General features: G+C 42.6%; 1 protein-coding gene and 1 pseudogene across 1 annotated transcript in view; both read left to right on the forward strand.

The window, feature by feature from the left end:
• SERAC1 (serine active site containing 1) overlaps positions 1-22,569 on the forward strand; it is a 203,974-nt gene that overhangs the window by 22,492 nt on the left and 158,913 nt on the right. The window contains exon 2 of the mRNA XM_088457406.1: positions 19,721-19,817. Within this exon, the coding sequence (XP_088313532.1) occupies positions 19,727-19,817 (91 nt within the window). The 5' untranslated portion in view covers positions 19,721-19,726. The remainder of the gene's footprint in view (positions 1-19,720; positions 19,818-22,569) is intronic.
• On the forward strand, positions 5,297-5,474 carry LOC148476943 (U2 spliceosomal RNA; annotated as a pseudogene).

Below are 22,569 nucleotides of genomic sequence, written 5' to 3' on the forward strand. Positions count from 1 at the left end.
TGGATGACAAAAGATGCATATTTAACCTTTTCTCATTCCTTCCCGACACTGGAAATATCAATCAAATTAAGTCTGGTTGGCATACACACCAAAATATGTAACAAATGTTCAGTAATAGCTACTCCAGGTTGAGGGGTCTATTTACTAAGCTTTGTTAGGAGATCAAGTGAACAGAGCTAAGGTACCAGCCAATCCGCTCCTAACTGCCATTTTTTAAACTCCTCCTGTGACATGGCAGTTAGGAGCTGATTGGCTGGTACCTTACCTTCGTTCACTTTATCTCCTAACCAAGCTTAGTAAATAGATCCCTGAGTCATATCCAAATATTCCGAAATACAGAATATTCCGAAATACAGAATTTTTTTTTTAGCATGACTGAGATAGTGAAACCTTTTGATGGTTGTGTACACAAACTGTGTTTAAGGCACAAAATTTCTTAAAAATATTGTATAAAATCGCCTAAAGGCTGTGTGTATATAAAACATATATGCATTCTGTGTTTTAGATTTGGGTCCCATTCCCAAGATACAGTCAGGTGCATAAATATTGGGACATTGACAGAATTTTCATATTTTGGCCTCTATTCACAACCACAATGGCTTTGAAATGAAACAAACAAGATGTGCTTTAACTGCAGACTTTCAGATTTAATTTGAGGGTAATTACATCCAAATCAGGTGAACGGTGTAGGAATTACAACGGTTTCTATATGTACCTCCCACTTTTTAAGGGACCAAAAGTGATGGTACTATCAACTCAAAAGCTATTTCATGGACAGGTATGGGCTATTCCCTCATTATCAATTAAGCAGGTAAAAGGTCTGGAGTTGATTCTAGGTGTGACATTTGCATTTGGAATCAGTTGCTGTCGACTCTCAATATGAGATCCAAAGAGCTGTCACTATCAGTGAAGCAAGCCATCATTAGGCTGAAAAATCAAAACAAACCCATCAGAGAGATAGCAAAAACATCAGGTGTGGCCAGATCAACTGTTTGGAACATTCTTAAAAAGAAAGAACTTATCGGAGAGCTCAGCAACACCAAAAGACCTGGAAGACCATGGAAAACAACTGTGGTGGATGTCAGAAGAATTATTTCCCTGGTGAAGAAAAACCCCTTCACAACAGTTGGCCAAATCAAGAACACTCTCCAGGAGGTAGGTGTATATGTTTCAAAGTCAACAATCAAGAGAAGACTTCACAAGAGTGAATATAGAGGGTTCACCACAAGATGTAAACCATTGGTGAGCCACAAAAACAGGTAAACCAGATTAGAGTTTGCCAAACAACATCTAAAAAAGTCATTACAGTTCTGGAACAACATCCTATGGACAGATGAGACAAATATCAACTTGTACCAGAGTGATGGGAAGAGAAGAGAAGGAAAGGAATTGCTCATGATCCAAAACATACCACCTCATCAGTGAAGCATGGTGGTGGTAGTGTCATGGCGTGGGCATGTATGGCTGCCAATGGAACTGGTTCCCTTGTATTTATTGATGATGTGACTGCTGACAAAAGCAGCAGAATGAATTCTGAAGTGTTTCGGGCAATATTATATGCTCATATTCAGTCAAATGCTTCAGAACTCATTGGACGGTGCTTCACAGTGCAGATGGACAATGACGCGAAGCATACTGCAAAAGCAACCAAAGAGTTTTTTAAGGCTAAAAAGTGCAATGTTATGCAATGACCAAGTCAATCCCCTGACCTGAATCCGATTGAGCATGCATTTCACTTGATGAAGGGAAAATGCCCCAAGAACAAGCAGGAACTGAAGACATTTGCAGTAGAGGCCTGGCAGAGCATCACCAGGGATGAAACCCAGTGTCTGGTGATGTCTATGCGTTCCAGACTTCAGGCTGTAATTGCCTGCAAAGGATTTGCAACAAAGTATTAAAAAGTGAAAGTTTAGGTTTGTTTAGTTTGTCCCATTACTTTTGGCACCTTAAAAAGTGGGAGGCACATATAGAAACTGTTGTAATTCCTACACCGTTCACCTGATTTGGATGTAATTACCCTCAAATTAAATCTGATAGTCTGCAGTTAAAGCACATCTTGTTTGTTTCATTTCAAAGCCATTGTGGTGGTGAATAGAGCCCAACATATGAAAATTCTGTCAATGTCCCAATATTTATGGACCTGACTGTATCTCATTATGGTATGCAAATATTCCAAAATACGGAGTATTCCAATATCCAAAATACCCCTGGGTCCCAAGCATTTTGGATATAGGAGACTCGACTTTTTGAGATGAAGACACCCAATCCATTTTCGCCTTCCATAGTAGGAAAACTCCTAATTTCCCTACAGTGGGTGTGATTCATAAGTATATTTAAAACTATCGGACTATTCTGTCCTCACATGGGCCAGTCCTGCTGCTTTGTCCTAGAGCTGTGCAGTCTTATCATTGCAGCCTGTTAGTGCATATGTGCTATCAGCGATCATCTTCAGACTGCATTTTCTGCATTGCCCTATGATAAAATATAAAATGGTATACGAGACAGCACTCCAAACCCGTAAACATTTGTGGTGTAGGGTCCATAAACAAGTAGTATATCGCACTCACCCCCTCCTCAGAGAAGAATTCAGGACCAACACTTAGAATAATGAGCAAAGAGAGTAGATTTATTAAAGTTCCATCATGGGCAAAGTGTACAAAACGTCAGCAGAGGTCCAACAGCGGGCTATGCAGAGTTATGCGTACAGGTAATTAGACTTCTTTCTCCTTCATCCACTAGGGGACACTGGAGGCTAAAGACAGTAGGGTATAGACGGTGCTAAGTGGAGCTGGGCACTTTAAATTTCAAGAAGTGTGACTAGCTCCTCCCCTCTACACCCCCCTCCAAGCCTCAGTCTAAGTTTGTGCCGGAGTGGAGCAGGATGTATAGACACACTCTCCTCAGGGTTTTTTAATTGTAAGATCGCTGCTGCGCTGAAGTAAGAAAATACATTGAGGACAGACAGGCAGTAACTGCACTGCCTGTCTGCATCGATGGAGCTGCCGGGGGGACCCTCTCGCAAGTGCATGCACTTCGCCTGGGGTCCCCGACTGCTGAGACCACCGTCTATAACAGGGGTCCACATGCCGCTGCATGCAGCGCGCATAGCAGCCCCCATCAGACACACCGCCACCGGCAGCATGAGCAGCTCTGTAAGTAGACCCTGGCTCCCTGAGTAGCGGGGTAGCCAGGTTATTATATAAAAGTAAAAGGCGGTGCACTTAGCAGCAGGCTGCTCCGACTAGTGGAGCAGCAAGACAACTTATATGAAGCCACTGTGGCTGCTTGACAACAGAGGTCTGTCACTGTTGTAAGAAGCCTGTGCTTACATAAAGTGGTGCAGTGGTAATACCCTGCTGTGTTTAAGAACACATGTAAATGTTGTACATAGCACGCTCATAACAAAATAATTTGAGCATCATAGCAGGGGGGCAGAGCTTAGCTTCGGAGCCCTGCTTCTCCCGATCAGCAGCTATAGTGCTTCTCTGGCTGCTGCAGAGCCCCGGGGTCTGTCTCACACACTTGGCTGTGAGAAAGCCAGTGTTAAAATGTCCAGTAATAGCGCGCTCATTACTATGATTGAGCGCCAAAGCAGGGGGGACAGAGCCTAGCGCTGGAGTCCTGCTGGGGGCGGAGCTTATTCCTGGGGGCAGAGCCTAGATCCGGAGCCCTGCTTCTCCCTCACAGCAGCCCCAGCGCTTCTCTGGAAGTGCTGGTGGCCATTACAGAGACCCTGTTGGTTGCAGATATGAATATATTGCTGCTGCTTACAACTGGTGGCCTTATCCTGGACTGTGTTACACAGTGGGTTATAGGCAAAGGCAGTAGAGCATGTAACTATCAGTGAATACTTCTTTCTATGCCTAAGCGTTTTCTGGCACTGCTAGGAGCCCTATTAGGCAAGTGTGGCTCTCTCCTGCTCCTCTTTGGATACCAGTTTGAACCTGTTTCACTACACTTTACTGTTGTGTGTGGGGGGGTCAATATGTATCATGACGTCTATACGAATATTTTCCTGCAAATATTGTGCAGGATAGTCACAGGGGCAGTCAACTAACTCCCTGTTGTGTTCGCAGATGGTGTGGTGGTTTGTGTTGCTGAGTCGCAGCGCTGGGAGTTCGTTTGCCACTGCGGTGCTGGCTGTGTGGAGTTTGTGTGTTCTCCCTTTTAATATAACTATGACCACACCTCCCCGTATGCACCCTGGGAATAACCAGGTGTTGTAGGTTAACAATATTACTCCAAAATAGCAGATTCTCCGCCTTGGAGTAACAAAGCAACTGAACTTTGGCCTATGGCTGACTTTATTCTATTAGCAGTCACATATAGAAAAGCGGTGGCGTTCTATTATGTTTGCCTTATACGCCTCCAGGAAGGGATATCCGCGCGTAGGTCGCTGGGGCTTACGCAGTGACCTCTCTGCTGAGCAGAAAACAATAAAAGGGCTTCCAGGTCAGGTACTCTAGAAGCATGATCTTCAATTACACTATTGCTCTCTCCAGTACCACTAAACAGATGCGATGGAGGATTTATTATCTGTAATACACCAGGTATTGCAGTTTCAGGTTAAGGACACTAGTCCTGCTCCACCGTATTTCTTTTTAAAGAAATAAAATGCCAGTTTCCGTAACATTGGATTGTTTTCATGTCCATTTGGGAACATCCGAATAAACAAGTTTCAGATGCCCAGACGGTTATTATCTTTTTCTCCTTTTCAGGCATAAAGACGTAAATATTACTCCACTATTGTAGGTCCTTCGGTTTCGTGACTGTCAACGTTGCTGGTTACTGGGACCATGTCTTTTAAAGACATTGGAGTTTTAAGTGTGTGTGTGTATGTATAATTGTGTGTGTGTGTATATATATATATATATATATATATGTGTGTGTATGTGTATATATATATATATATATATATATATATATATATATATATATATATAATTCCAAAGTTCTGCACTCACACATTCCAAAAAATTATTCAGTCAGGGTGCACTTCAAGACCATAGTCCATCATATAAAAATTGTATCCTCGAAAATCTCGGATGAAGGCACTCACTTTAAAATAATTTTTTTTTATTGAAACATAATTGCCAGGTTTATATAATTGTTCATGTCAGACACCTCATTATACGTGTCGACGTTTCGGTCTTATACAAGACCTTTTTCAAGACTGTGTCTGTTATAATGAGTCACAAAAAATTACAAAAATAGACATCTACAAGAAAACACACACAAAATAGTATCAGTGTCATATAACAATGTCTATAAAATACATAATACTCTGCTGCAGGTGATCGTTTCTCTGCCTTTTGGCTAAGATCAAGTGTTTTATCTGTTCTTTTCAGATCAATATCTCATACACCCTCTATCTGGGGGCTATATATTGCTGTGGTCTGTCATTGTAATATACTGAAGGCGGATGTGGAATTAAGACTATTGCTTTCATTAGCAGATAGTGTATTACTTGCAATGAATCTAGATATATGGTTTTATCTAGTTTCTGGAGAGTACTCATTTTATATTCTGTCTGCGACTCTTCCCCCTAGAAGTTCTTTCACAGGTCTCTCGCCTAGGCCGTTGGGGCTCCGGTTATTCACGGGACCATCAACTTCAAGTGCTTCTGGAGGTTGGGGCGGAGTCGCATATACATCTCCACTAAGCCTAGTACTTGCTGGGGTTTCCTCTCTCCTGGGGGTCCCCTGAGTAGGAGAATGTCTTATAGGCTTTAGAGTAGTAGGGACGGCATCTGGTACGGACACTTGGGTCCGGGTTCTCATCACTCGAGATACAAGCTTGAATACCTTGGAGTTTTAACATTTGCAAGACAGGAGTATCGTTTTACAGTATACTATACACTCTTTCTATCCAGGACAGTGGTGATCCAGGTTCCCAGTCCAGGGAACGGAAGTTTTACTCTAGTCACTTTGTGGTTCCAATGCCGGATGGCTTAGTCAGACTTACTCCGATCTTGACATATCTATCCTTAGGATTAGATTGAGAGTCCCTTCCCTCGGGGAGTGCGGGACTAGGAACGACTATTTCATGATATCTCAGGATATCAAGAATCCCTATCTAGTCGCCTCACCAGGAGTTTTCAGTTTCGTATTTCGGAACTCTCATTTTCAGTCTCAGGACTTATTATTCAGCCCCCGGAGTTGTCATGGAGACTCTACATTGGATTCTAGGAATCTCTATCAACCTTCATCTGGAGGATCTTCTGCTGTAGGCCCATGCCAGGGTCTTATTACTAAGTGACTCGCAACAGTACCATTAGTCATGGATAGATTATGAATTTTTCTGAAGAGTCTCATTTGCATTCAGCAGACGTTACAATTCTGGGTAGGCTCAGGGACACCTTATGGCAAGGTGCATGTTTCCAGTCTCCTCCTTAGGGAGATGGCTACGGTATTCAGGGCCTTTCTTCATGGATGTTTTCACTCCCGGAAGTTTCAGCTTCTCCTCATCTCTCACTGGACAGAATCCCGTCTTTTTCCTTTACCAATGGTAGGGTTAAGTTCCAGAACTCTGATCTCTTCTCTGGAGGTTGCACTTAATACACCTACTGGAGGGAAGAGATTCGGAAAGTGGGATTGGACTCTTCTCACCACAGAAGTGAGTCTGACATGATGGGGGACTGTGATTAAGGATCTGACACAGTTTGACCTCACAGTAAGCAAGTCTGCTGCTAAAGATATTGGATTTGCGAATGGTGTTCTATGCTATTCAAACTGCATATCGCCTGTTGCGTGGTCAGGCTGTCTGAGTCCAGTTGGACTTCGCCACGACCTTGGCGTTCTTTACACATCTGGGCGACAAAGTTCGCAATGGGAGTTGTAACTTGGTAGGCAGACTTCCTCAGCCGACCGGTTGTATTACGGGGTCTTCATTCGCAGGTTTTTCAATAGCTGGCCCTATGGTAGGATTTTCCACAGGTCGTCCTGTTTGGCATCAAGACACATACAAAAAATCTGCCTCTCTACTGCTCTTGATTGAGAGTCCTGGGGGTTGTGACAGGATACGCACTGTCAAATCCGTGGCAGTTCCAATTTTGTCTACCTGTTACCTCTGTTTCCTCTTCTCCCTTAAATTCTTCTAAGGGGAGAAGGCCAGGATTCTGTTGGAAGCTTCCGATTGTCTTGGCGGAGCTTGGTATTCTGACCTTCGACTCCTGTTGATTAACGATCCGCGGCCTCTGCTTCTCAGAGAACATCTTTTACTACGGGATCCTTTAGTCTACCCAGACTCTCAGTGGCTACATTTCACAGCGTGGCTATTGAAAGGCCCATCTTAGGATGTAAAGGCATACCATTCAGGGTAATCCCTACTAGGCTTGGCACCCGACAACAGGTTACTTTTATACATTGCCACCTTTCGTGGAAAAATACCTTTCGTGGAAGGTAACACTTCTTCTTGCTCCGGCCTCTGAGATCTAGGGGCTCTATCCTGTTGTCCTCCAGACTTGATTTTTCCTGGGGATAGAGCGGATTCCTGTATTACAATGGACTTTCTTCCAAAGGTGGTTTTCGGTTTTTCCACAGGAACAACTGATTGTGGTGCCGTTTCTTCCACAAGATTCACCTTCGTTCTAGACACTTATTGGTTGTTAGGGCTCTTCGTTTTTCCTGTGGACAGGACTGCAGCCATAAGTGCTACAGACACTCTTTGTTTTGTATGCTGCTGTTCGTCCTGGCTAGCAAGCTTCCACACAGTCGCTGACCTGCTAGAGTTGTCTGTCCTTCAGACAGGCGGATATTGCTTCCTCTAGGGAGCCTCTGCCTTTTTTATTTTAGAGCATTCCTCTCGCTCAGTCGGTTCCTCATGGGCGGCTGATCGCGGGGGTTTTCCATGGGGTTTCTTTGCCAAGTGGCTACTTGGTCTAGCCAGCATACCGGTTTTGTTTTTTACAGATTTACATGTTTGCGGCCTCGGCAGCGCAGCATGTCCTGTCTGCTTTGCAGGGTTCTCAGCGCTTTCCCGCCCGTAAAGGGAGCTCTGGGACGTCCCCACTGTCTTTAACCTCAAGTGTCCCCTAGTGGATGTAGGAGAAAACAGGATTTTGGTATTTACCGATAAATCCCTTTCTCCGCTTCCATAGGGGACACGACGCCCACCCTGCGCTGTTCCTTCCTGCCAGGGTTGGGGTCATTTTATGTTATGACTGTTAGAGACTGGTTTGATGTCTCTGGTTGTATTACTGTTATTTCAAACTTTTCATATGTTCTGTGTATTTGCTTCGCCTCCTCCTCTTCGGTTTGTTTTTTCTTAGCTCCCCTCGGGCACAGTTTTCTTAGACTGAGGCTTGGAGGGGGGTATAGAGGGGAGGAGCTAGTCACACTTCTTGAAATTTAAAGTGCCCAGCTCCACTTAGCACCATCTATACCCTACTGTGTTTAGCCTCCAGTGGCCCCTATGGAATCGGAGAAAGGGATTTATCGGTAAGTACCAAAATCCTGTTTTTGCACCATGGATAGATTTGGTCCAGGTGTGTACTGACAATCAATGATGGGTGGTCCGCCTGCAGAGATGTGTACAACTGTTCATATGGTCAGTAATGACAAGCTACTGATGTTAGAGGAACAGCAAACCAAATATGTTTTCACTGGTTTCAGACAATTAAGACTAATTTAAAGCCATGGAGAGGAGAAAAAATGCCACACACATGTACAGTTGTGCTATTAACCTTTTTGAAAGTATTGGTGCAATAGCCCATCAACGTACGAGGAACACGTTGACATTTGGTTACCATAATGTAGGTATCTGATTTATTCCAAATAATACTCCTTGTTGTTTGTGGTTTTATATTCCCAGACAACTGCAGTAGCTTTGTTTGTTTTGTTTTTTTCCACAACAAGAGAAGTTCTTAATAAAATGATTAACGCATTTGTTATCGCTTAAGAAACTGCTTGTGCGTTCTATTCGCATCACTTTGCAAAAAAAGACGCTTGGCGCTACCGCGTCACACCATGGCATGGCGTGACTAGAAGGGCTGTTTAACGTGCAAGGAAGTAAGATGTATGTGGACACATCTGTAGTTACCGACACTGCAATTAACAGTTGCTTATTATTATTATTATCCTTTATTTATATGGCGCCACAAGAGTTCCGCAGCGCCTTACAAAGTACATAAACAAATGCGCACACAAAAGACAAGTACATAGATAAATTAGCACACAAGAAAAACAGTTATTAACAGTACAACCAACATAGGACAAATACATGATTTATACATTGATGCATAACACTTAAATAAGCAGCATGGTGTCAGCAACCAAGGGTTAGGTGCTGTTGTAAATGAAAGTAGGAGTAAGTGAGGGAAGAGGGCCCTGCTCGTGGAAGCTTACATTCTAAAGGGGAGGGGGCAGACAAACAGGGGTGACACAGATGGGCTGGATTGTGAGGAAGGAACATGGAGTAGTGGGTTAGGATGAAAGCTGGAAAGCTTTGAGGAAGAAAGGGGTCTTGAGAGCCCATTTCAAGGTTAGAAGCCAAGAAGCAAAGCTAACATGGAATTTTGAGTTAAGACCAGGGGGATGAGAAAAGGCAGCTCCTCGAGGAAGTTGGAAAAGGCAACTGATATGAGCATTGAATGCAAATGAAGTGGAGAGTTTAGAAGGTAAGAATTGGTGGGAGTGACCAGATGATAAAAGTACCCCAACACCAACACTGTGGCAAACTCCAGGCCAAGGAGTGTGAAAGAATGTGAGGCTCCCAAAGGAAATAGCTGCAGGAGAAGTGGTGTCAGATGGGTAAGTCCAGGATTTGATGATGGCTAGGAGATTGAAGGAGTTGAATATGAAGCCGTAATGGACAGGGACCAGTAGATTATAGACAGGACTGGCATTCCAGAGGAGACAGGAGAGAGGGACAGAGTTGGGAGGAGAGAGAAGGAGATTGTTAGGGTTGCTGTAGCGTGAGGTTGAGATTGATTTAGAGCAGGGGGATAAGGAGAGTGTGGGTACGTGGTGGGCTTCTGAGTGAGGAAGGGTGACAGCAGGTGGTAGGCAAAGTGGAGATTTAGGGCCTCATTCAGAGGCGGTTGTGAGATGCAAGCAGTCGCTCTGAATCAGGGCGGCCGTTTGCATCCTGAACGGCCTCCTCCTTGTCGATCGTTAAGCTGTGGGTTAACACCCACAGCTCTAATGACCGACGTGTGATGGTCGCGATGGTCAAGACCATCGGGGCTTACGACCAGACCCTAGGGTAGGGTCTGGGCACTCGTAAGCCCCAGGGAGTTTCATGCTCTGTTCGAGCAGGAAGTTCCCCACTGACATCAGCAATGATGTCAGCGGGGCCGCCCACAAACGGCAAGCGTTCCGACTGGAACGCCTCCATTTGGCTGGGCACGCCCCCGGCCAACCTTACTATTGATTCCTAATAGTCGCTATTTAGCGCTGGAAGTCACTTAAGAAAGAATTGCTTTCCAGTTCAATCTTGTGGTTCCAAAGCACAAAAAGTTATTTATGTAAACAGGGAAAGATTTAACAATTATAATAAAAAGCAATTAAAAATAGTACAAGCCGATACATACACATGCGCTGCTGGTCCCAGTATGCAGTCCTTCTAGCCTGAATCCTGCGGTCACCCAAAATGGAGAATGACTGAACGCTGAGACCAGCACACAGCATATATACGGTACAGGTTACAAGGATAACAAAGGGACAAGTTGGCCTGTTTTCATTGGTTCTTGCATCTGGTCATTGGTCAGTTCATACGGTGTCATCAGAGGAATGGCTCAGCTTCTTTGTGTAGCTTCCCGCCGAAGAACTAGTTAAAACTGGCTACAGACACTGCATACAAGTAATAGCATGCTAACCAAAAACTCCCTATAATCCATAACTAGCGAACGCAAGATGCGATTCCTTTGCTGATAGAAACGGATGTCTGCATATAAACAGGGATTTAGTATGATACCAAACATGACATGTCCACTGTGTTCTGTTATTAACTATGTGTGGGAACCATCTTATATGTATGCATTCGCATATGTGCGTCCGTATTTTGAAGTAGGAAATGTTCGTATGTATGTGAATACGCATATGAGCGTCTGTGTACGTATGTGGATACACATACGAGCGTCTTATGTGTATGTATATATGTATAGGCGTTATGTGCATCAGTATATGTGTGTTGTGGAATTGCATTTGTCCGCATTGGATTGCGCCAACGCAAAGTAGTGTTGTGGTAACACATCGTCAGACCATAGACTATTAGATTGTCCGATATTAATTGCAAGTGATCCATATCCAATTATTTTACTTACCAGGTCCACCCTTTGATAGCAAACATAAATCTATCACATTCTATTCAACCATATTAGTCATGCATAATAAATGAGTATTCAATGTTCTAAACAGTATGACACAACTCTGTCATTGAGCCGTTAATAATGCGTTTCAGAAAAGGGTAAAACAACTGCGGATCTATAAGGGACCATTGGTAGGATGTGGGAGCTCATCGAACCCATAAAGGAATTTTTTTTTTTTGAGGGGGGGGGGAGGGGGGATTGAGACTACATTATCTAGGATGTTTTAACGGAACATTTACAATACATTTTATTATACATGACCAAGCCTATTCACATGTTATTATCTGATGGTACATTTAATTTCAGGATTGTAATGCAGTTCTTTATCTTAGTGCCTATACCACCACCACTCACCATCATTAGGATTTCCTTTTCACGATTTACCTTGGTGGTACATTTTCCACACTTCAATACAGTATGAACACATCTGACACATAAACCAAGTATAAGCTTACCTATCCTAGCAACCATTTCCTGTAACCACTCTCCCAGACCGGCGAACCATTTGACAGGGTTTAACCATGAGAACCATTTCTCTACCTTTACCTCAGTCTCATACAAGGAAGTATTATGGTCCTTCCGAAATTCCCACTTCAGTTGTAGGATTTCATCCATTTTCCAGTCTATCACCTCTTTGGGGTCATTGGGGCAGCACAGATGGTGTAATGGTTAGCGTTACTGCCTCACAGCACTGAGGTCATGGGTTTGATTCCCACTATGGCCCTAACTGTGTGGAGTTTGTATATTCTCCCTGTGCTTGCGTGGGATTCCTCTGGGTGCTCTGGTTTCCTCCCACTCTCCAAAAATATACTGGTAGGTTAATTGGCTCCCCACAAAATTGATCCTAGTATGTATGTGTGTGAGCATGTGGTAGGGAATATAGATTGTAAGCGCCACTGGGGCAGGGACTGATGTGAATGGCAAGATATTCTCTGTAAAGCGCTGCGTAATATGTGTGCGCTATATAAATAACTGGTAATAATTAGTATTATTGGTGATGTACGTGCAACACTTGACACCAAATTGGGTGGCAAAAGTCACACAATATCCACCAGTAACAGCTGTCGGGTAGTTTAACACTAGCCTATGTTGTCCCAAATATCTTTTTATAAGCCTGTAGCTCCTTACCAGTATACTTGAATGTGTCATCATACATCTCGGTGAAGTTGTCTATTAATTTAGCCAGGTCTTGGATGTATCTAAAATTTAAAGTTCCCCGAGTGATCCTGGTGGGATCTAATGCTACGAAAATTTGGAAGCCAGTTGTTTCACTAATCAACTGTGTGGCTATATGTTCTTCACCAGGGATCATATTTCTTTTGTAACGATGTTCATACTGCGTGTGTATTTATGGAGGTGGTGCGGTTTTATGGATACCAATCATTTCATCATGTGTAAGGGTCATTACATCTGGGACCAATTTACCTATAAAACATAAACCTTGGACCTCGAGATAACCAGGAATAAGCCCTTCTTCCACATACATAGTATACATTATTTGGGAGGACATGAGGTATATTACGATCCTGCACAATATCACACAAAGTTTTAACAAAACTACCTATGCCTATTGTCCTCATTTGTTCAAGACACGTTTCAGCCTGAATAACATTATGACCATACCCCATAGGATCTTTTCCAATAGATACCACATTCGGTTTGTTCCAACATCCTTGCCTCTGGGGTTCGTCACTACTGGTGTGGCGAGCCATTGTCTGATCCAATAAGTCTGCTTCCCAATTCTCCAGTCTCTCTGTATGAAATGTTCAGACACAGCAAAGAACGATCTATGGAGTATTGGCGCAGCTTTAAACTAGGGGACCTGGTAATGTTATACTTCCCGTCTATGGACCTCCCTCCCCGTAATTCAAAGACCTCAGAGAAATTTAATGGGAATGGTACTAATCCTTCATTATGTTGTCCCTGAGGCACGCGAGTGCACACCCAACATTCAGTCTGGTTTAAGACCTTACCCACTAAGGAATGGTAATCCTCTAAAGGATGCCCGCCCAAATACAAATTACTCTTGGACTGACATTGTTGGATGCTTTTCTCATCAACTAGGGATCCACAGTACTCCCAAATACAATATTCCTCAGACAATAGCCCCTCACACTATCTCCGAGTTCCATGGTTAACAAATCTCTTAACAATTCCTAAACTGAGTTTGACCATAGGTTGCCCTGATTGTTTTATCGCTCTAGCCTCCAACTCCATCGACATCACTATCTGCCTCCCTCTCCGTTATCTGTCCTCCGTCACAGAAATAGGAAATCCCGAAACAAATAAGGATGAGAAGAACCCTGGGATAAAATAAAGACACAAAAACAGATCACCACTCCATTGCTGGAATAGTAATCTGCACACGTCTCTGGCTTAGGTGTTTCCCTGCAGTCTTTAGTTCTCCTGGAATAGGCTCGCAATCGACAGGTCCCCATGTTGTCTGTCTCGACTTCGCCCTGTATCTCCTTCGGGTGGTTGGCTCCTCTGCAGTGAGTGGAATGGACCCAGGTATCTCTTTCTACTACCCCCAAAGATGTGGCATTGGTCATCAACCCCTTGCAAGGGCCTTCACAACGATCTGTTAAACAACATTTTCGATGAGAATCTCCAAAGAAAGAAAATATCCCTAATCTGGGAAATTCAAAAATTTCCAACCGTCAAATACCCATGTAACACCCCCCTTTTCTCCTGACAATAATCTGTGTATTAATTGCTGAGGAGAATCAGAGAAGTCTTGGGTGCTTTGATCTACTTTAACCCGCATTCCGATGTTCTGAGAAAATAGAAAGAAATGTTAGTATACATAATACAGGCATGTCAATATATATCTAATTCTTATCTATTCTAAACATACAAACTTAATAGATATACCCAATTCATTTAGTAATAACAGAAAATCATCCTGTATAACCTGTTTAAATATAAGACCATTTTAAAACAACCTTAAATGTAATTTTTCATTGAAAACCCTTAGTAATTCCAGGCATTACCACCACCTCTGCTGGGAAATGGATGTGTATTTCCCTTACCTACTACTCCTCCTAGGACATGTGAGTATCCCTATTGTTCACAAGAGGTAAAACAGCAAAAGTACCAAAGGTGTTTTTGTGAAGAACGTACATTCTGATGAGTTATTGTCACTGCAACAATTTCAAACAGTATAATCATATGCATATTTTTATGATCTATGTCAATCCCCCTGTTCTGGTGAATGAAACCTCCACCATTGGGTTATCCACAATACCTACATCACAATTTAACTAGATTTTACAACCACAAAAAAATATCACGTTTGTGCCTGTTACTAACAATCACTTGGGATCCCTAAAAACTATTTCTTATGAACACTTGATCAGGGGTTGCGATACTTACTTTCTACCACTAGGGGGATTTTGAATCCTTTACTCCGGGACACATATTTATACTATAGTTTACCTGTATACAATACCATACGGACGTCTCTTTATTTACTACAGTGATGACAAATCTAGATATCCTTATTTCTGCTTTTCATATGATATCCCTACTTCTAAGGAATTACCCATGTCCAACATTCTGAGTGTTACGCATATCACATTGTTCTTAATATCTATAATGTAACGTATATCGCTGTCTAAGAAAACCATATTTCCTGCAGTCATATACTTACCACATGACCGGTTTACCTTTATTACAGAATTCGCCGACTTACGATTCAGTCTTTTCCAACCAGTCTGCTTACTAATACATATATAATGATTATTACAGGACTCATTGCAAACCTGCTATATGATCCAATTTAATCACACCCTGCTTAGCAATACAAAACCTGATTCTAAGCTTCACACCGGTATTGCATATATATCCATCACAAGAATTGAATTTCTTAACCCAAAGTAAATCTATAAACTGCTGTATTGCAAGGATTTTTCAGACATACATACAAACTCCACACAGAAAATTCTCATTCACAGCACATACAAACTGCACACAGGTAAGTACATACAAACTCTACACAGGAACCAAGATCATGTTACAGCACAAATACCTCAAAACTTCTGTATTGCAGCCATATGTTGGTTCAGTACACAGATGCCTGTTTTCTGGATTGTGTGTAAACCCCACTCTTTGTGCACAACCAGACATTTGAGAACAACGGAGAGTAATAAATGCAAATCATGATTCATATTTGTGCTGAAGTCTAGCTCCTGTATAAATCATGATTATTCATAACAAACATCGTAAAATTTGCCAATTGTAATGTTTGTGACATTCTCAGAACACAACACATTGGAAAACACCTGCAATTGGAAAAATACTTTTACCATCACTAAATGAATTGCTAATTTTACATTCATTTGCTTCAAATATATATATATATATATATATATATATATATATATAAAGAATTAATATTTATAAGAAAAAAATATTCATTTTTGAGTTTGTTGCGATTAATTATGAATTCTCTCATGTGCCAATGGGTATCATGTGACCTAAATGCACATGTTTCACTGCAGATATGTTGCAGGGTGAAATGGAATGATATACCGTGGTTGTATGTGTGTGAAGTGTACACGCGTGTGTGTATGGGGGGATATATGATACACTGTATGTATATTTTAAGGGAATATTAATTATTCACCTGCACTTCCGGCCCGACTACTGGTCTAGAGATAGATTGTGGAGAGCAATCTATCAGAGAAAATAATTATTTGTGCATGTGTGTGTTGGGTGATTTGTGTTGTTTTGAATGGGATGGTGGGGCCTCATGGCAATGCAGCCATGACATTATAAAGAGATCTATTTTACCAAGCGTGACTTGATCAAAGTGAACCTCTTGCAACAACAAATGAATCTATTGTCTAACCCTCCAAGTAGACCAAAGAAAAGCCTGTTCTTATTAACATATCCCAATATCAATATTTACTGTAAACAAGGACACCTGATCTCTCCACAATGCACAATGACTAAGGCTTGCACACACTTAAAATTACTTAAATATCTAAAATGTTAACAATTGCCCTTGTATGGCCATGATAAATTATTTTGATCGACAACACATTTGAACTAACATAACCATTACTTTTTACACTCATCACACCAATTTCAGCCGCTGCCCCTGCTGGGGGGACCACTCCCCTTCCTTACCTGCGTGGTACTTCTGCATGTTAATAGCACAGGCAATGGCTGAATTTACAGTGGGTTCATTATCTTCTTCAGGAACATTACATTAAAAATGCCTTAAAACAGGATATAAGTTACTTGTTACATAATTTATTTTATTTTTTTTGGTATCTGCTGCACTTTCACCTGCGGCCGCATAAGGCGGCGGCAGTGCGCATGTGCTATCTTCTTTATGCACGATAATGCTACCTTGCAGCGTGGGGATGCTACATGGCGGCATGCTGCTTTGCGGCATGAGTACGCTGTTTTGCTGTGTGCTACTTTGCGGCGTGAACACACCACCTTGCGGCGTGTGCACGCTGCCTAGCGGTGTGAGTACGCTGCTTTGCGACGCACATACACCACCGTGCCACGTGTTCCCCTCGTGCTGCCATAACTTTAAACAATCATTATACTTTACTCTTTTCTTCAAAGATTTGACTAAACATATGTTATCTCTAACTGTATTTAGTACCTCCAAATCGAAACTGCCAACTTTTAGGAAAAGGTTTCATTCATCCTTTGGTCATCTTGACCCATATGTCGCAGTACGCAGTAGCATACGCGCCATACTTCATATACATTATATACCTTGCCGACCCGGTCGGCCCATTCATAAGCAGCATCTCATCGACCATCCCTAGCGACTGCTTAGCATCCATATGGGACAACGCTTTGGCTACTTTCGCTAGAGATTTCGACCGGTGGACGAATTAAACAAGCTGCGTCCACTCACTTCCACCCACTGTGCACAAACGACCGCTAAGCGTGTTTTGTCAGTTTTGCACAATGAGGAAACAGAATCTAGCCTATACTATACTCCTGCTTTCCAGACGAACTAAACCAAGCTTCGCCTGCTGCTTCCTACTTTGAGTTACTCTCCACTGATAGCATCTAAGTATTCCAATAACACTTAGCCTTGCCAGTGATTTCCTCCCATGACCCCCAAGTCACAATCATGGTTTACACCACCATGCGGTCCGATCGCATTGCCCAGAGACACTAAAACTTATCAATGGACTTTGCAATTACTATTGGGGGTTCGGCCGAGAAAACACCCTCCGATTTCTCACCCAGTTATACCTGCTATGTATACTGCTTCAGCTTGCCCTATCCGCCTCTTGGACACCTTAGCCGGCCCTGTCTATTACCAACAGTTCAAAAAGCAAAAACCTCTCCATTTTCCTTTTTTCACATCACAAGCATGCGTTCACATTCATATACCTTTGTTTTCTGTGCAGAAAAATGCTTTCCCTAGTGGCAATACCTATTCAGAAGATTTTAACAAGTGATACAAGACTATCTATTACAATGATTGTTCAAACATGTGGCTGTAATACAGGGAAGACACATACGCTATTTGTGATAATCGCCTATTGCAGTGCAAAAGTGACAATAAAGAAACTGACTTTTCTCTCTTGTCCCTGGATTCTAATCAGCACTCCTTAGATCACCCAAAGACGGATATTCGGTTTAACAACACAGAGTACAAAACAGGTTTTAAACACATTGCCTTCTTACCCATATGTGACGCATCCACCCTTTGTTGAGGAATCGAAATCCGGCTGCTCTGAGTAATTTCCGGTAGCGTGACCTCAAGGCCAAGCCCCCATCTATAGATTCCTAATAGTCACTAGTCGCTATTTAGCGCTGCAAGTCGCTTAAGAAAGAATTGCTTTCCAGTCCAATCTTGTGGTTCCAAAGCACAAAAAGTTATTTATGTAAACAGGGAAAGATTTAACAATTGGAATAAAAAGCAATTAAAAATAGTACAAGCCGATACATAGATACATACGCATGCGCTACTGGTCCCAGTATGCAGCCCTTCAATCCTAAATCCTGTGGAGAATGACTGAACACTGAGACCAGCACACAGCATATATACGGTACAGGTTACATGGATAACAAAGGGACAAGTTGGCCTGTTTTCATTGGTTCTTGCATCTGGTCATTGGTCAGTTCATACGGTGTTCATACGGTGTCATCAGAGGAATGGCTCAGTTTTCCAACAGCTTCTTTGTGTAGCTTCCCACCGAAAAACTAGTTAAAACTGGCTACAGACACTGCATACAAGTAATATCATTCTAACCAATAACTCCCTATAATCCATAACTAGCGAACGCAAGATGCGAATCCTTCGCTGATAGAAACGGATGTCTGCAAATAAACAGGGATTTAGTATGATACCAAGCATGACATGACTACTGTATTCTGAACCTTAGATCTCTTTTAAGTACCTATTACATTATAATTATTAGCTAACAATACCTTTAATAACTCTGGTTATTAACTATAATGTGTGGGAACCATCTTATATGTATGCGTTCGCATATGTGCGTCCGTATTTTGAAGTAGGAAATGTTGGTATGTATGTATGTGAATACTCATATGAGCATCTATGTGTACGTATGTGGATATACATACGAGCGTCTGTGCATGCATATATGTATATGTGTGTGCGTTATGCGCATCAGTATATGTATGTTGTGGAATCGCATTTGTGCACATTGGATAGCGTCGTGGTAACACATCGTCAGACCATAGACGATTAGATTGTCAGATAATAATTGCAAGCGATCCATATCCAATTATTTGACTTTGACATTACTTACTGGATTTACATTTATTGCTTATCCCTCTACCCTTCAGCCTTCTAAGTTCTCACTAACAAAAGACATCTCTCAAATATTGTGGTTTTACATGTTTCTGTGCTTAAGGGATATTTTAATTAAGTTAATGTATGTGTTTTAAATAATACATTGGAAAGTATGTAGCAAATTGAAAGTGTATTGCCTAAGTTATCATCAAAATGAATAGAATATAGCATTAATAGACCTGAAATCACTCTGTACTAACACATTTCAGTGCATAATGCATAGGAGATTCTCATCCCCTGTCACATTTTAAGCTCTGAAGGTGCTACAGTAAATATAATGTTTTATTAGGCTAATCACTTCTTTGTGACAGGGGATGTGGATTCCCTTTTCACTTGAGTGTGTCTGCATGGATTTTACACTTCTCTAGCTGTAAAATTACTTGTACTATATTTAATGCATCCTTCTGCTACTGACCTTATTTAGTGTTATACTTTATAAACTGAGATTACCCTTGTGGTATTCCTTGGAGATAGCACATACTAGGAAATCCTGAAACAGGGTAATCAATGTAAATAAGTGTTATAATTTTTATTATTGCTAAGTCTGCATAAATACTCATACATAAATCTTTTTATATTTATTGCTGTATATCATTAATTCTATACAGGTGAAAATGTCTGTAGCAGCCTATGGTCTCATTCGTTGTAGAAAAATAAGTACCTCTGTTACTCCTTCAAGACATGAACGCCACTGGAAAGATATCAGTAAGTTCAGTATTATTTAATATCACTAGTATGTTGATAGTCACATTATTTTAGGCCTTGAAACATAAAATAATTATTGAAAAATTATATTATTTTCCTTTTTAAGGATCCACAACCTATAGCATTGAGTTACATAGTAAAGTAGATCAATGCATTGAGTTACATAGTAGGGCAGAATAACCAACATTGAGTTACATGGCAAGGCAGGACAAACCGCAAGGAGTTACATAGTAGGTCAGAACAAATGGCATTGCGTTACATAGTAGGTGAGAACAAAAATCATTGAGTTACATAGTTGGGTAGCACAAACAGCAATTGTCATGGGACTTGTGGTTTTAAGATCTGCCTTGTGACCAGCTAAGCATGAGTGTGGGTGAAACTAGGAGACTTGATGAGTGGTCTGCTCATGGAGCAGATATGGTCTTTAGCTGACCAGCTTAGATGCCCATGGCAAACCCAAGCACACAGGGAGGAATTCTGTACTGGAGCCTGCACAAGTATACAGAACTGGAATCCCAACACAGAGGGCCTGGAACCGTTCACACGGATCTCAAACCCAGCTCCCAACCAGGGTAGCTAAAGATTGGAACCCACTACTGGGAACTTAGAGTAACTCAACCAGGGAAACTCAGAGGTGCGTAGTACCGAACCTGGAGACTAGTAACTTAGGGCTCAGAACCTGTGTCCGAATGAAGGAACTGAAAGCGAACAAATACAAGTGTCGAATCCCCCTGGAACCCACACCCCGATTCACAGGCCTGGCACTGGAATCAGAATCTGGAATTCAGTTCTAGAAGTGGAGATATGGGATACTGATTATAAGGAACCTCCTGGAAGAACTGCAACAGATGGAAACAGCAGGTGCAGGCTAGGAAGGCAGGATGGGAGCAGACTGCTGAGGACTAGAGACACAGGTTCGCTAGCAGATAACAGTTGTTTGCTCAGCAGGATACAAATGACAGGTGGCAAAACTTTAGATGTTCCAACACAGAAGCACTATAGGAAAATTTGAACAGCACAGGATTGACCAGGAACTATCTCTGGAAGATGTTGCTCCAGCAATGTGCTGTTCTTCTGAAGGAGTTTAAATAGGCAGCAGTGGAAGTCCATAGGCTGCCACATGTGACCACGGGGATTAGACTGGAGATTCTGGGATTAGACTGGAGAGTCACACGGGTTCTGTGTAGAGTGGGGTTGCTGCTGACACTGGATGTGCGGAGCGCAATGATGTGTCACTGCCGGGTAAAGTAAGTGGGGCTAAGACCTGATTTGTGACACCAATATAGTGTCACAGTGGAGCGAAACAGACAGACTTGGGTTACATTTTAAGGCTGAACAATCAGCAATGATTTACATAGTAGGGCATAACACAGGGCATCAAGTTACATAGTAGGTTGAAACCATACAGGATTAGGTTAGATTCTAGAGCAGAACAGACAACCTTGAGTTACATAGAAGGCTGGAACAAATGGCACTGAGGGCCTGATTCAGAGCCGGACGCTCTGACCAGAGCGCTCGCTCTGAATCAGTGCCCTCCTACTTAAAACTGGAGTGGCCTCCTGGCCGCTCGCATAGCTGTGTGTGACCACCCACAGCATATGCGAGCGGCCAAAAAGATGGTCGCGGTGGTCAAGACCATCGCGACCATCGGGCTTGCGACGAGTCCTTGCGGTAGGGTCTCGGTGACCGCAAGCCCTGGAGTGATTTTGGCTCTATCAGAGCCAAAATCAATCCCACTGACATCACTAGTGATGTCAGTGGGGCCAGACCCAGACGGTAGGCGTTCCCATGGGAACGCCTCCGTCTGGCAGCCACGCCCCCGGCACGCCCACCAAAGGGGGCGTGCTGTCAGTCACCATCGACAGCACGCCCCCTTTGGTGCGAGACCCGGAGCGACAGCTTGGCAGTCGCTGTCCGGGTCTCGCGCATGCGCACGACGGAGCTCCCTCCGTTGTGCGCATGCGCATTGGGGTAACATCGACCCGCTTGCGAGCGTCCTGCGCTCGTGAGCGGGTCTGAATGACCCCCTGAGTTACATGAGTAAATAGTCCTGAGTTACATAGTAAGGCAGAAAAAAACAGCAATGAGTTGCATAGTAGGACAGAACAAACAGCCAATAAGTTACATAGTAGGGCAGAACATATAGCTCTACAAATAATGGGAGTGGGAATAAATTTGATTGGTGTATAACCGCGCAGGCAAAGTCTTTGAAGCTGGAGTGAGAGGGGAGGGGGGGAGAGAGGGTGGTTAGAAATTAAATTGGATATGTAGCAAGAAAAGTAGTTGCTGAGGGCTTTGTAGGTGACAGTAAGGCATTTGAAACAGATTCTGCAAGGGACAGGAAGCCAGTGTAGAGATTGCAGGAGGGGAAAGACCAATGCAGAGTGAGGAGAGAGGAAAGTTGAGCAGCAGCATTGAAGATGGATTGAAGTGGGGAGAGGCAGATAAGAGGAGGCTGGAGAGGTGAAACTTGCAAAAGTCAAAGCAATACATAAGCTATCTTGAAGTTTGGGGGGTTTTGAAGCAGCGTTTCCTTATGTGAGCTTCTCACTCTTGGGTCTGTGGGGCCTTAAGTATCTGTGAAACTTTCCAATTCCTCAGCTAAAGAAACATGATGAAGTTGCGCTGCAATCCAATTCCAAACTCGCATTGATTTTTCAGAAGAAAGACTTTTTTTTTCTTTTTTTGTGTGCGCACCCCCCTGAGCAGACGATAAGGTAGCAAAAATTTTGTTTTTAAGGAAATATATATA

This window comes from Taudactylus pleione, unplaced genomic scaffold, assembly GCF_031769625.1.
Source record: "Taudactylus pleione unplaced genomic scaffold, aTauple2 ptg000760l, whole genome shotgun sequence".
NCBI lineage: Eukaryota > Metazoa > Chordata > Amphibia > Anura > Myobatrachidae > Taudactylus > Taudactylus pleione.